At 35.8% G+C, this 14,163-nt stretch overlaps 2 protein-coding genes across 2 annotated transcripts; one reads left to right on the top strand and one right to left on the bottom strand.

Annotated features, from left to right (window-relative positions):
- The first annotated feature begins 4,291 nt into the window (after positions 1–4,291).
- LOC114525240 (collagen triple helix repeat-containing protein 1-like) lies at positions 4,292–7,602 on the top strand. The gene is made up of 4 exons (XM_028546467.1): positions 4,292–4,829; positions 4,912–5,028; positions 5,915–6,115; positions 6,578–7,602. The coding sequence occupies exons 2-4, from the start codon at positions 4,942–4,944 to the stop codon at positions 6,926–6,928; spliced, it is 639 nt and encodes a 212-aa protein (XP_028402268.1). The 5' UTR covers positions 4,292–4,829; positions 4,912–4,941; the 3' UTR covers positions 6,929–7,602.
- A 2,261-nt stretch (positions 7,603–9,863) lies between these two features.
- On the bottom strand, positions 9,864–12,596 carry LOC114525232 (phospholipase D zeta 1-like). The gene is made up of 2 exons (XM_028546455.1): positions 9,932–12,596; positions 9,864–9,899 (listed from the first exon to the last, which is right to left on the bottom strand). The coding sequence occupies exon 1, from the start codon at positions 12,528–12,530 to the stop codon at positions 10,605–10,607; it is 1,926 nt and encodes a 641-aa protein (XP_028402256.1). The 5' UTR covers positions 12,531–12,596; the 3' UTR covers positions 9,864–9,899; positions 9,932–10,604.
- Between the last annotated feature and the right edge of the window lie 1,567 nt (positions 12,597–14,163).

Genomic DNA, 14,163 nt, shown 5'->3' with positions numbered 1-14,163 from the left:
CACTTACCTGATTAATATCTTGACCAAATTGACATCGTTGTTATTTATTGCAATCATTAAGGGGGTTATTCCGCATCCTTCTGGATTGTTAACTGGAGCTCCAGCAAGTAGGAGAGCTTCTACCAGCTTTTCATTGCCATTACCGACAGCCATGTGAAGAAGGTTGCATTCATATGCATCTACTAATCCTATCCACTGTGAATCATGCAGCTTAATTGCAGAGTATGCATTTTGGAGATTCTTATCTTTAACTAATAACTCCATTTCCTTCAACAGATTTGACATGTGGCATGAAATTTGTTTCATTTTTGTTTTGAAAGTTGATGCTGAATTTTCGGATTGTGCATTGCACAGATTATCTTGGGGGTCATCACTGTCGCTATCCTCAGCATGAAGAAAAGATCGACGCGACTCAAATTGTTTTTTCAATAATATCATGTCCTTCTGGTGTTGCTCCATTTCTTTGTAGAAAATATCTTTCCCTTGCTGCTTTAATATCAAATTTTTTTGTTCTTTATTAAATACGATGTATTCTACATTCTTCGAGCTTTCAATGTTCAAATCTTTAGCAAATTCTTTTAGAACATTAGCAGTACCACATGTTTGTACCTCATCTTCCAAAGATAAAGGCAATATCATGACTTTTGTCTTAATACTTGAATTTTCAGGATATTCCGGTTTTACACTTGGCACAGATATTTTAATATCACTTTTACCTTTATATTGCTCTTCCTTAAGATAGTCCATTATATTTTTTTCGCACATGCTTAAAAGTTGTGCCTTGCTTCGATTTATTGTTAGGCCTAATTTTAAACCTTCAAGTAGTATTCTGTCGGTACCTTCACTGTGTATGTCGAACAATTCTTTGTGGTTCTCTATAATAGAAAAAATATATTAGATACCATATATTCTATGAATGTATAGACAACCCTGGTTTAGAAATATATTTAACAAATATTCAGGACCTTCTTTAAGTGCGCACCCTTTCAATAATTACGTCATAGATACGTTTTTTGCCTAGATGTCTAATGTTATCAAAAGTAAAAAAGACAAGGTGATTGGCTCATGATTAATGACAGTAAGTTCCCTAGGCCAAATGACATAATTATGGAAAGGGTGTATTCATTATTCCAGGCATAACAGTAGTGAAACCAAGTAAAAATGTCTAATAATAATAATAATAATAATAATAATAATAATAATAATAATAATAATAATAATAATAATAATAATAATAATAATAATAATAATACTAACAAATACATTCATACAGATAGGTACAAAAAAATTACAAATTTCCTTAATTACCAAGTATAAGAACATCTTCAACTTTGATATCTTTAAGCTCTTTCTGTGGTTCCGAACCAGTTTTGCTATTGTTAAATAAATGCTTAACATCATCAATTTGAGGTTTAATAACTATTTTCCCTGTGAAATTCCACATTATTGGAACCATTCTTCGTTTAAGTCTTGTGTGGCGAGCTCTGCCTTTGTGGATATTGATATTGTCATATGCAAGAATGACTGGACAGTTGTCAGGAAATGATGCGGCAACTATACCTCTGTATTTTTCTTTTCTTTTGTCCAGAAATTTGAGACTGCAAAAGGACAGTATGAGCAAGATATGATTGATGTTTTTATATTCATGTACTAAATATAATTTCTTTGAAAAATATTTGAAATGGTACATTAACTTGTTGATGTGTGCCCTTCGTGTGCCATGCTTTATTATTACTTTATACTCTGCCTTATATATCTGCCTTATATATTACCATATATTACCTTATACTCTGCTCATCAAGAAGATATTATACATGTAGCATGTAATCACTCATCAATGCACATGTAGCCTATTCTGATATTATTAACAAGACAATGGGAATTGAAATAGCAATGAATATAAATGTAGAGAAAATAATTGCCAGACAGATTCAGTTTCATTATTATATATGTAGACTAATTCATATAATTTCATTAATCAGAAGATTTATATAACAGACTGAGTAAGCAAGACTTGATAGTGGTTTGGATATACATCTATGAGAAATAATTAAACTTGACCATGAATTTACAACTACAAGGCAAATAGATTATACTTACTAAAAGTCATAGCCTTTGCATAAACCAAAAGGCTCTAAAGCCTGTAATACAACTTTCCCAGCTCCATGAGAAATTAGCATAAGTCCAAACAGTGTTGAAAACCCAGTTGTAGTTCTTTGGCTTTTAATGTCATCCAATGCAAGTACCATTTGAAGGGCAGTCTTGAATTTGTAGGAAACAGTCTTTTTAGATTTGTTATACTTTGACCACTTGCCAATTGCTATAGTATCAATGATCTCAGTGAGCAATGGACAATGCTCTTGCACTTTGTTAGCTAAACTATCAAATGTGGTTTCTCCAAATATAAGGTCTAAATCTTCACTTTCTGACACATCTAAAATGCCAACATTACATATCTTTTGAAATTCCAAAAGTTCAATTTCCAGTGCTTGCTTGTTAAATTTTGAATGGTCTTGATCATTTTTGGAACTAAATGTATCCTCACCGATTTGTTCAGTCAAACCATATGGAGAACAGTTTTCATCCGTATTAGCTGTTTTGTCACTTTCAGAAAACAATTTTCGTTTGGTAGAAGCCTCCTCTTTGGTAGAAAACTTTAATTTCTGTTTCAGAGCATCATTTTCTTGAATGAGAGGTGTAACATTGTCCAAAATAGATTGTTGAATAGTAGTTAGTATATCAGAAGTCAAATTTGGTTGCAACTGGGTAAGAGAAGAATGAATATTATGCCATAATTTATCACCAACAACTGGTTTTAAAATTCTGGAAATATTCACAAACACAGTTCTAAATTTAGTTAAGGAATAAAAGTACATAACTTGCTTATAATTATACAGTACCAGTACTTTATAAATATATGTTAATAACAGATATGTAAATAGGATACATTCGCTTTCTATTGTCACATCCATCCTTTTGGTTGCCAACACGGATTGTATCCTTTTCAATTTTGCCAAGTGCTTGCACAGCTTCAAATGTTTGTGCCTTAGTAAGCTTATACCCAACTGCTTGCTCAAGTTTTAGCTGCACTTCTGGCTGAGGAATAAAATGGCCAACTTGATAAACAAAATTTTTCTTAACTGCAGCAGCTAGTCCAACTACAAAATATAAGAAAACATAATTAGAGTTAATGAGCAGGTAAACACATTTAACAATCACTACAAACTGCCTCAACAATAAACAGTGACCAAGTAAAGTAATGAGAGACTATGATGTACAGTTAAAATATCATCACAGCAAAATGTATTTATTCTGAACATACAAATGTTGTGCAGTATCGTCGTGATGGAACATATTGCAAACAACACTTCTATGCTTCCCAATACAACATAGAATATACAAGCTTAAAGTTTTGAACTAAGTGTACATATTATATGAAATTTTAAACGAGTTTTTATATAAAAGCTATTGGCAGTGTTGTCCCTAGCTAGCCTTGTTCACGTTGTGCATTAATAGCTACTTATGTAGAGCTATTCTACACAGAATGTCACAAGATAATACATAAACAACTTGTGTACTTTAATTAAGATACTTAAAGCAACCAGTAAATTGTAAGCATGGCCATAAAAGGGTGTATAACAATCCATGTACATGTACCTGAAGATTTCTGAATTCTTTTTTTCGATTTTCTGTAGCCGGGACTTGGAGTAAATCTTGGACCTTGCCTCTTTCGGCCTTTTATTGAAATAGGGCTGCTTGGAACAACTGACTCTGGTTTTCCTTCATTGTCTGGACAAACATAAATCCGAATAAAACGAAATTATATCAAAATATGCACTGGTGAAACCTAACACCGTTCAAGTGTTAACTTCCGTATAATTTATATCAACAATAGTATGACATCAATATTCAAATTTTTGCATATTTAAATAATGTAAAGGAGTCTGAGTAACGATTTAACTGTTATAAAATTGAATTTTCTAAACTTACCTTGCACATTATCCAATAGTTCGGCCATTTTGCAATCAGGGCAGTTTCAGGGCAGATGTTGGGAAATCTACTAGGCCTTCTATTTTTCGTTTTTCCTCCCCCTCCCCCCCCCCCCAGGTCCCCTTGTCCTCGTCCCCAGTCTCCTGAATAAAACTCTGGGAGAAAATATGAAGGCCTGGTGTCTAGGCTGATGCTATGCTAATATTTTGGTGTTCATTGACTGTGAAAACAATGAATTTCTAAAGAAATGAATAATGATAATAACATAAAATTTGCATAGCATAACTAAGGCAGGCTGGCTACGCCACTGTAAACTCTCGAGCGCACCTTTCAATCCCTCAAAATCAGAAACTTGCCTTTGTAGCATGAGATATGTTTTCTATCGTAAGGCTTCTATATGTCTTGGATATTCTTGTTAGGCCAAAATTGAAATTTCCAAGTATTCAAGTAAGTCTAAATTAACAAAAAATCATGGTCGCTTGATCATGCACTCAGAGTTTAACGTTTATGGTTTTGAAAGGCGTTAATTGAATCAACTGTAGACATAAATGACCAACGGTGAGTATATAAAATCTTATACACCTATTTTTTCGGTTGACGAGTATGCACAAATTAAATGGGATACACCGTGTCATACAGTCAGCCAAATTAGTTCGGAGCTGAAACGAAGTATTGTTCAGATATAATTGATGTTGCTTTAATTCTTTGTCTTGATTTTATCCATACTATTAAATGCAAAGCTATTGAAAGTTCATCAATCAGTAGAGTCCAGCGTTTGCCGATGATTGTTGACGGTTGAAGTTTACAGAGTATAAATTTCATCTCATTCAAGGAGCCAGGTAGGAATATGTCACGACTCTTGGCATTATAATAATTTGCTTAAAATTAGTGAAATTCACTCGTATACCGTTTTAATTGCAGGAATTACGAATCAGTAGCATATTGTTAGCGATGTTTTGCAGATTTTGGATTTACCTGTTTTGTATCTGTTTCGCGGTGATGGTGTTGGTCAGAGGTGCTAGTCAGGATAAAGGAAAGGTAAAATATTGTTTAGAGACGAGACACTTCTTCAAAGTATAACGGATAAGATAAATTTCAAACTACGTAAGATAATAATGCTCAGCGCTCGAGGTTTTTTGAATATATCACTTGGATTACCTACACTTGATACAGTGCCCATGTTTTTAACCTAGCTAAACCACAATATAATTTCAGTGAAAAACAAAGGAAGCTATGGCATATAGCATTCATGAACATAACATACTATAATAAAACGCGAATTTCAGTTCCATGCATGCAATGGCGTTTATTTTTAAGAACATTCAATATGGTCAGTCAGAGGGCAGTCGGCGGATATAAAAGTGCTACAAATCCAGATGTTTGCCAGTTTTGACAACAGAATCCTGCTGATAACATGAACCAATTGAGCCGTTCATACGGAAGAATAGTCGCGACTAATTGAAAAACTTGCCTTAATCCCTGTTGGGAAGAAAACAGGAAGCCCTCTATTTCATTTACCAATCAAATTTGAAATTCTTTTGAGCAATTATGATTTGCCAAAGAACAGGAAGTTTTCGAGCAATCTCGTAAGGTATTTGATAAACGTCGTAAATGAACCGATAAATATGCGAAAATTGCCGCGAATGTGAGTTTTGTATTATATTAGTCACTATCTTTGTTCTCTCGTATGAATAGCTGAAGCATATAGTAGCTACACTGGATTGCAATTTCTAAAGAACCAAACTTTTTATTAAGAACGAAACCAAACGGGGAAATCTACGACAAAAGCGATTTATACTGTCTTGGAGAATTTAAAAAATACAATGTGAAAGGGCTCTTTCCTAATCAATCCCGGGTTATTTTAAAAAATACGATTTTATGGTATAAGATCACTTTAATGCTATTCTAATATCTTTATTCACAGCCGACTTGTGGTTCTCCAGGTATACCAGGTATTCCTGGTGTTCCAGGGAGTCCCGGTCGAAACGCCGGGCCTGGGCCAGCTGGACCCCCTGGACCAAAAGGAGAGCCCGGGAGGCCTGGAAGGAGTTCGTACACGTCAGATTTAAACTGGAAACAATGTGTTTGGAAACGGGACGATCACAAAGACATAGGCTTGATACAGGTACTAATAGGACATAATCTAAATTAATCATAATTTTGATGAGGGATTACAGTGGCTTCTGTGCATCGGTTCTGCTTTCTTTGAATACTTAAACGCTATCTGTTTTTCATTTAGATATAGCTATAGCGAATTGAACTGCCCCCTGTGAAATTAGTCATGGCATGAGTGTGGTTAGGGCGTGTTCAGGGCCAGGAAACTTGCAATTAAGGGATGTTACTCCAAGGGTTTTTCTCGGGAGAATCTAACTCGATATAACCATATAAGAGCTTGCATAGTGGTGTCTAGTGCATATTTTTTATTAGCGACACATTTTAAACCTGCTTAATTTTTGACATTAACTTTACATATGTTGGTAAATATTGTGATGTTGAGTCCCTTCACTCATAATCATGGCGTCTGAGATAGGTTGCCCTATTGTATTATAACTATGTGAGACATTCTTTTATATTCTTCATAATATAGAATTGTGTCTTCAACAAGAGATACGATAACACATCGCTTCGTGTATTTTACGAAGGAGCATTCCGATCCCATGGCACTAGTCTCTGCAGTCGATGGTATTTTACATTTGATGGCGCAGAATGTGCAAAACCAGCGACTATTGAAGGAGTTGTTTATGTTCAATCAACTCACGTCAACCCTATTCGTCCGCGCCATATCGAAGGCTTCTGTGACCAGGTTCCTAAAGGTCATGTACGCGTGGGATTCTGGATAGGCAAGTGTGAGCGTAGATATACCCTCGGAGAAGGTCTTACTGGTTGGAATTCTTTATCCCGTATTGTGATCGAAGAGGTGCCACCTCCTCAAAATTGAGTTGACGAAACCGTTCCTTACTTTCACTAGTTTCACCTTAATTTATATCTTTTATATGAGTAGGAACATTTCTTTGTGATCCTTTAACAGTAAAAGTAATAACTTGCCGTATATCATATACAGAGTCTCCCAGTAAAAGCGGAACTCGCATATGTGAACTTCTATTCACATTGACGTAATTATTTTTCACAAAAGTTTAAAACTTATCAAAGCTATGCCTCTGAGAGTTCGCATGTTTTGATCTCCTAGAGGCATAGCTTTGTTAAGTTTTAAACTACTAGGACACCTTGTATATCATTTAACTCGATATATCATTTTCTTTGTTCCCGTCTGGCACTCTACACATGCCCTCATTCCAATGGATTGAGTGAAGTGGAAAAAAAGCTATTCAAATATAAGACAGGACTTCCAGGTCATATAGAGACTGTGTTCCAACGTGATGGTTAATGATGTCAAACGTAATTTAGAAACTTATAGTCACTGATTATCAAAATGTCGCTTATAGTAATTACAAAGGCAGTTCCGCGCGTAAACAGAGCTTTGAAATTATGCTTAATGTACCTTCGAACTACGTTATAATTTTGTTAAGTCGATTGCTAAAAGAGTAAATCACTATTTTTCAACCAATTGAAATATTTTGGAAACATATAACCAGCGACTACAATGCACTTATAATAATATACCTATAGCTTGTAGCATAATTAATCATAAAAATGTTTTCAAGAACTGATCACAACATTGTTTTAATTTTCGAATATTAATATTATATAATTACATGCGCATCTAGTTCTAGAAGATGTAAGCCTCCGTTTGTGACGTAATGTGATGCCTTTTTACGGGCGTCCAGGAAAATACCATGTCCTAAATGATAGCAACATTCAAAAAATCATCTTGGACTATAATTTGATATCATATTTAGTGAATGGTGTTGTTTCCTGAGAACGCAATGTAATAATTAATGGTGCTTCTCGAAGCCTTTTAGGTCCTGTATTTTTACTAATTTACAGAAATACATGATTTTCATGACAACGCCTTTGAAGACAAAGCCGGTATATGAACCAGTAAAATATGAGCAAAATATCACAAGTTTCAAAATTGTTCAACATATCCTAAAGCTATATGGCTTTTATAATAATAAAGTGAAATCAAAAATCTCCAAAGTGGTTCGGCGTTTGCCATAAAAGACTAAAAATTAATCGTAAGGTCTCTATTTGGAGATAACGGGTCACGCACTGAGGAAGTCCACTAATATAGCTCAGTGGGAGGGTAACACTTACCGGTCACACTATTGAGATATAGAAAGATCAATGAGAGTGTTCGTGGCATCATCGTTTTACAATCGGAAAATATCGTAGTTTGCATAAATTGTCAATATGGCTGAGTTTATGAGCGTTCGAAAGTCGGTAAAGATGAATCATGAAATGGTTGGAGGCCAAATCTGTATTTTTATAATGTCTGTTCCACCCAGGTGGCAAAACTGTCCAAGAAAAAGCAATCTGATTGCAGGTAGCCGTGATTTTTAGTTACTTTTGCATGAAATTTGTCCGTAATGTGGCGTTTTTACTGTCCAGTGTCTCAGCAGTTTACTCATGTTTATTGTTTACACATTACTGCAGGCATGATTGATCATGTCTGCAGTCCGCGTACATTTGTACAAATTTAATTGTTGTTGACAATGCGATAGTTCGTAGGATAGCACAAGCTTACATGAATACATGTATGCGAATGTTGCGTTTATTAATATTTCCATGAGTTAATGGTATATATATATATATATATATATATATACAGTCATTTCAAAAAAGGTTGACCTTCCAAAATATATGAACCTTGAACATTGAGCGCGCAAGGGATGATGGATAGCAACTTATTTTGGGTGTTTAATCCTGCAAATATCGCTTGCAACAATGAAAAGTGACCTACACAGCATTTCACTGGCTGTAGCCATTGCTAAAATTCAATTTTTGCACTGTTTAAGGCACAAAATAAGCTGCTACCCATCATCCCTTGCACGCTCAATGTTCAAGGTTCATATATTTTGGAAGGTCAACCTTTTTTGAAATGACTGTATATATATATATATATATATATATATATATATATATATATATATATATATACCAGTATATTTGAGTTTAACTTTCACTTTAATAGAGTTCTAGGATTTCTAGTACTTTTTATACTGGGACTATATTATTACATCGCTAGATCAAGGTACATCCTGACATATCTAGTGTAAATTACTTTAATCTCTTTGCCAACTCAAGGTCTCGCACATCCAAACCCATGGCATTGAATGATTTCCATTTCGTGAATTTATTCAAGTGAAATTCACATAAAATTAATGAAGATATTTCAGTACAAACGTTCCCACTTTGACAGAGATCTTTGGGATATGCTGCATCTAATTAATGTTACATTCATGTCTGCCTAGGAAAGGAAATGTAATATTACAGGGTCCGAAAGTAATCGTCATTCTAGTTTTTCATAATGAAAGTAATCATTACATTCATGACCCAATGTTTTGACACTCTGGACTAGTGCCTTTCTTCATCTGGGGGTGATCTGTTATTGAAACTTTGCATATTTACAATACCCCTACCTTTCCTTATAGATAAACGTATGCATCATAGATTCATAGCTGCAGATATAGTTTACTTCAAGTCACAGTGTGTTCAAATGTAACAACTAAAACGTCAGAATCAATCACTGCAAGTTAAAAAAATGTAGATCGCTTAATCATATTATTAGCCATCCACATTTGAACAGCATTTCCAACCTGCTGTTGTCTTATCTCAAAATGTCTCATTAAATGTTGTTAAGTTCAAAAGTTCATTTGTTATAAGCCCAAATGCAAAGCCCTTAGGTTGAAACAGAAGAAGTTTAAATATGGCATGTTTTTATTGTATGTTTTGTACACAATTATAGTTTGTAGTATATCTAATGATGCCATTAATGAAATACGCTAAACCTTCTATACGCTAAACCTTATATACGCTAAACCTTATATACGCTAAACCTTATATACGCTAAACCTTATATACGCTAAACCTGATACCCACTTGGTGAGCATGACTAGTCTGCGCGAAAAATGTTGAAAACGAAAATTACGAAAAAATTTTCTAAATTTCGGAGCTTTAAAGAAACATCGGAGATTTGGCAATTTCCAGCTGACCTGAGTACAAAAATCAACCAATCAGAAGCCTCGACAAAACTGAATTATCATTTCCTTCATTTCATACGACTTCGGCACTGCGATTTTTTGGGCGCTTCGGCACTGGAATACTATTCAATTGTTTTTTGGAAGAACGAGGACAAACGAATCCAGACGCATGATAGCTCAGTTTTGTGGAAAAAATATGCGTTGTTTGCGCATTGCCTGAACTTAACTCTTCGAAATCGTAACTCTCAAAGAGAAATCTCTGCTTCATAATTCTCCGTTTGACCGATCCTCGGAAGATATTAATCGAAAGGTGTAGTTGCTACATCCAGTGCATTGTGAGATCAGTACAGGGCACCAAAAGCGCTTAAAGTATTACTGACTGGTACTCTTGAAGGTTTAATTTTAAAGTATGACACTTATTCTTAAAGGTTTAATCACAGCTAAATTGAATGAATTGTAAACGTTTTGTTCAGTTGTGGCCGTGAAACGAAGACGTTAAAAGAGTTTTGTAAATTAGAAACATTTATTACGAAGCAAACTTTGTACCATTCTCCATCCAGATCCTATGAAACTGTACCACGTTGCTTTTTTGGGCGGAGGTTCACAGTCATCTTTTGTCGTTAAATCTAGAACATCCAATGAGGGTTCAAGTTCTCTTTTTGTTCGAGTGAATTTCACTAGATTTCCTTTTATTTGCTTGAGAATTTTTTGTTTGATCGCCGTATTCGCACATGACAAACTTACGCCTTTGCGACAATTCAGCGCTTCAATTTCTTCGAAATTCTCTGCAGTGCATGATACATCGAATGCATTTCTAAACAATTCATCGTTTCTCGCTGACCTGTGACGTATATCTTTGATAGAGTTGCTGGCGAGTGGATCGTCGATGCTGAAACATTCTTCGTTGTCCCCAACTATTCCTAGATGCTCCTTCAGTAGATCACATCTCAAGCTGTGAGCAAATTTCCCCATCTTGAAATCTACACCATTCATTTTACCATCCAGATATTCCAAATCCTCTATCAAGACAGCGACTTCAGAATCTCTTCCTCCCAGCATGCTGCGATCATTGATATTGGCGGATCCAATGATTGCTAAACGATCGTCGACTATCATGATCTTACTGTGAACATACACAATCTCAGTAACGAAACGTGTTCCTATCAGATCGTATGTACGCAGGCTGAATAGAGAGAAGTACTTCATTGCAGATTTTTGTGAAATATTTTCTTTCTCGAGTTTACAAAATAGCGAATCTTTTCCTTCGAAAAGGGTGCTTTCAATCCAAAAGGTCACAGTTCGTAAAGCTTTTCCATTCATATCTTTGTCGTCCAAATCTCCAGGGAATTCGGGTTTAATGGGAATAATGATCATGACATGAAAGTCTTCATTGGCTTGGTGGGCGCGGACAATCCTTTCAACAAGTGCTGACTGGATCTGGTTTTTAACTTTTAGTAAGATACCATCTTGGGATGAAATGAAGAACTGGTTTTCAATATAGATGAAGTGTTGAGCATTCTTTATCGCATCCAAATAAGCACGATATATGGAGTCCTCGTGTTTCACACCAGCCGACAAGTTGTCCACAGATCTTAGCATTTGAATACTTACGTTATGGCCACCGGATTTAAACACGATTTCTTCCGCTTTGGTTTTTTTGCCAGCAAAACGTTCTATTGCACGGTAAGCAGTGCTTTGAAAGTAGTGGTGAAACAAATCCAGACATCTCGCCCACCAAGTTTTGGTAATAACATTGTATCTGTCTCTGAAATGAGACACACAATCATAAACAGCTTCTCCAGTGAAAGCACAGCTTACATCATGCCAAGGCATGCGAGGAATAGCATTTCTATCAACACCATCGTAGCCCTTTAATGGTTCGTCCCAATCCGTTCTTTTCTCCGTGTTATAAAACGTGTTTCTGTAATCTTTGCCAATCCACCGAGCATGGTTTCTATGACTACGAGGATTCTCTTGGTCATCTGAAACTTCGCTTCCGTTCACAGCCGAATGTATGGGGTATTCATCCATCAATTCGTGTTTACGAGTGTCCCAGCGACCATAACATAGATCAATACCGCCAACAAAAGCAACACTACCATCAACAATGACTATCTTCTCATGGTGACTCCAGCGAAACAACTGCAGTGCTGCAGTGATGAAATCAGGATGGCGGTGAACTTCGATGTTATCATGATTACCAAGTAGTTTCACGACGTGACTACTTCCAAGATCTATAGCTTGTTTCAACTCTTGGTATAATAATATTTTCACTCGAACGCCCTCGTCAGCCTTTCTCAACAACATCTTGTCCAGTCGCCAATACAAGCTCTCAACTCCGGAATCAGGTCGTTTCAAAAATATTTCAGGATTCATTTGCCAGTCGGTTATCAGAACTTCCGCTTCGGCAGTCTCGATAGCATCAGCCACAGCGGACATGTAATCCTTGCCGTCAACATACCATAGAGCTTTGCTGTTCTCACGAACTGGAGCAAATGATCCATGGCGATTGAGCTGGCGGTTCTTTCGTGATAGGTATTTGTAACCTATTATTGCTGCCACTGAAATACATATCAAGTCCAACATTTTGAAAAAAGTTCCTTATTGCTCACGACAATATCAAATACTATATTCCTCAATTGCGATGAATACCAGCTGAACTCCACTCTAACAAACGAACACGTGAATGTATTGAGTCAATGGAATCTCGCAGAAATTTAATCTGATCGCCGAAATCGGTGTTTTGGATATGCACAGACAATAATCGGATGTTATATAAAAGTTCTTTCGTTTTGGCAATTTGTCTAATTTATTCCAGACTACTAATTAAGCGATAATACCGCTTGGAATTAATATCAGACACACCTGAAGGCAAAACAAAGGCTATGACGGTAAACAATGCAATAGCTGAACAGCCTCTATTTCCGTTATATTGTATAGTCAGTTCATGGGAAGACAAAAATATTGTTGCATAGAAATATCTACCACGTTGAAATACACAGGGTGATATCTTATAGAGCTTCCTGTTAAAATGTTCAGTTCTTGTGGTAAAAGTGTTTGCAATCGATGGTATTTGTTGCAGGCATATAGTCTACGTTTAATTAACCACCGAAATATCACAGGTTTCTGCAAGTTATATATATTACGATGTATTGAATTAGAGAAATTAATCTTAGCTTATTATTTATAAACTTAACAGAAGTCGGAATTCTAAGTCAAATGCGCATGGTCAGTATTCTTCGTGATTCTATAATATCTCCATTAGGCTACCCTATAAATTTATCAATAGTTTCTGCTGATATTATAGGCTAAAATCGCTGTTGTTTATAAACGCAAGAACTCTCCTGACGAATGCAACGAATGCTCTTTTGCCGAAACGGCGGGAAATTGTAGACCGATATTGTAGACACTAATCTGATAATATACTGGCCAATTTTATGAACTAGTCTCGTTCCGAACGTCGTTATAAGCTAACAAATCTAAAATTGATGTAGAGTTAAGCTAATAATAAAGACAATTGTAGCACATCGTTACTCAAAAGCACTCTATAGGTTCGCGTGATACATTAATTCTTTGAATTGCATCACCGGATGTTTAAATAATTATGTTTCCTGTATCATCAAGTTAGAAAATTAATAGAGTTAGGTCTGTGAATAGGCTAGTAAGTTGTTAAAATGATACACCATTTTGCAGTTTGCAGTGAATTCCGCAGACGTTTGAGGGGAAAAATGATTGAAGTTAGCACAGCTATTTCGGTCATCTCATGGAACACCAGTTTGTTAGGTAAATCACTGCTGCTAAGTCACAAGATAGCAGCAGATGTCATAAGACAGTCACAATAAAGTAAGGCCCACCCACGCAGTATAAGAAATAAACATAGAACTTGGGCAAGCGAAAGATAGTTCGTCTTCTAGTTCGTCTGTGTGAAAACACGGGAAAACAGACGAATCATCCGTCAACACGAATTCTCCGCATAGCTCGTCTATTCAGACGAATTTGAATGGGTAGTTCGTCTTGAGGCATCATCCGTCTGTTAGTATAAATACGGGCAGGGGATGAACTACCAAAAATT

Source organism: Dendronephthya gigantea, unplaced genomic scaffold (genome assembly GCF_004324835.1).
Source record: "Dendronephthya gigantea isolate DGI-Jeju-01 unplaced genomic scaffold, DenGig_1.0 000033F, whole genome shotgun sequence".
NCBI classification, from domain to species: Eukaryota; Metazoa; Cnidaria; class Anthozoa; order Malacalcyonacea; family Nephtheidae; genus Dendronephthya; species Dendronephthya gigantea.
Note: the sequence above shows the minus strand (reverse complement) of the source record. Positions and strands in the feature narration are given on the sequence as shown.

Coding starts and splice junctions, on each gene's coding strand:
- LOC114525240 (XM_028546467.1), top strand. CDS start 4,942: ATGTTTTGCAGATTTTGGATTTACCTGTTTTGTATCTGTTTCGCGGTG. Junction 5,029..5,914: donor CTAGTCAGGATAAAGGAAAG/GTAAAATATTGT, acceptor CTTTATTCACAG/CCGACTTGTGGTTCTCCAGG. Junction 6,116..6,577: donor AAGACATAGGCTTGATACAG/GTACTAATAGGA, acceptor TTCATAATATAG/AATTGTGTCTTCAACAAGAG.
- LOC114525232 (XM_028546455.1), bottom strand. CDS start 12,530: ATGTCCGCTGTGGCTGATGCTATCGAGACTGCCGAAGCGGAAGTTCTG.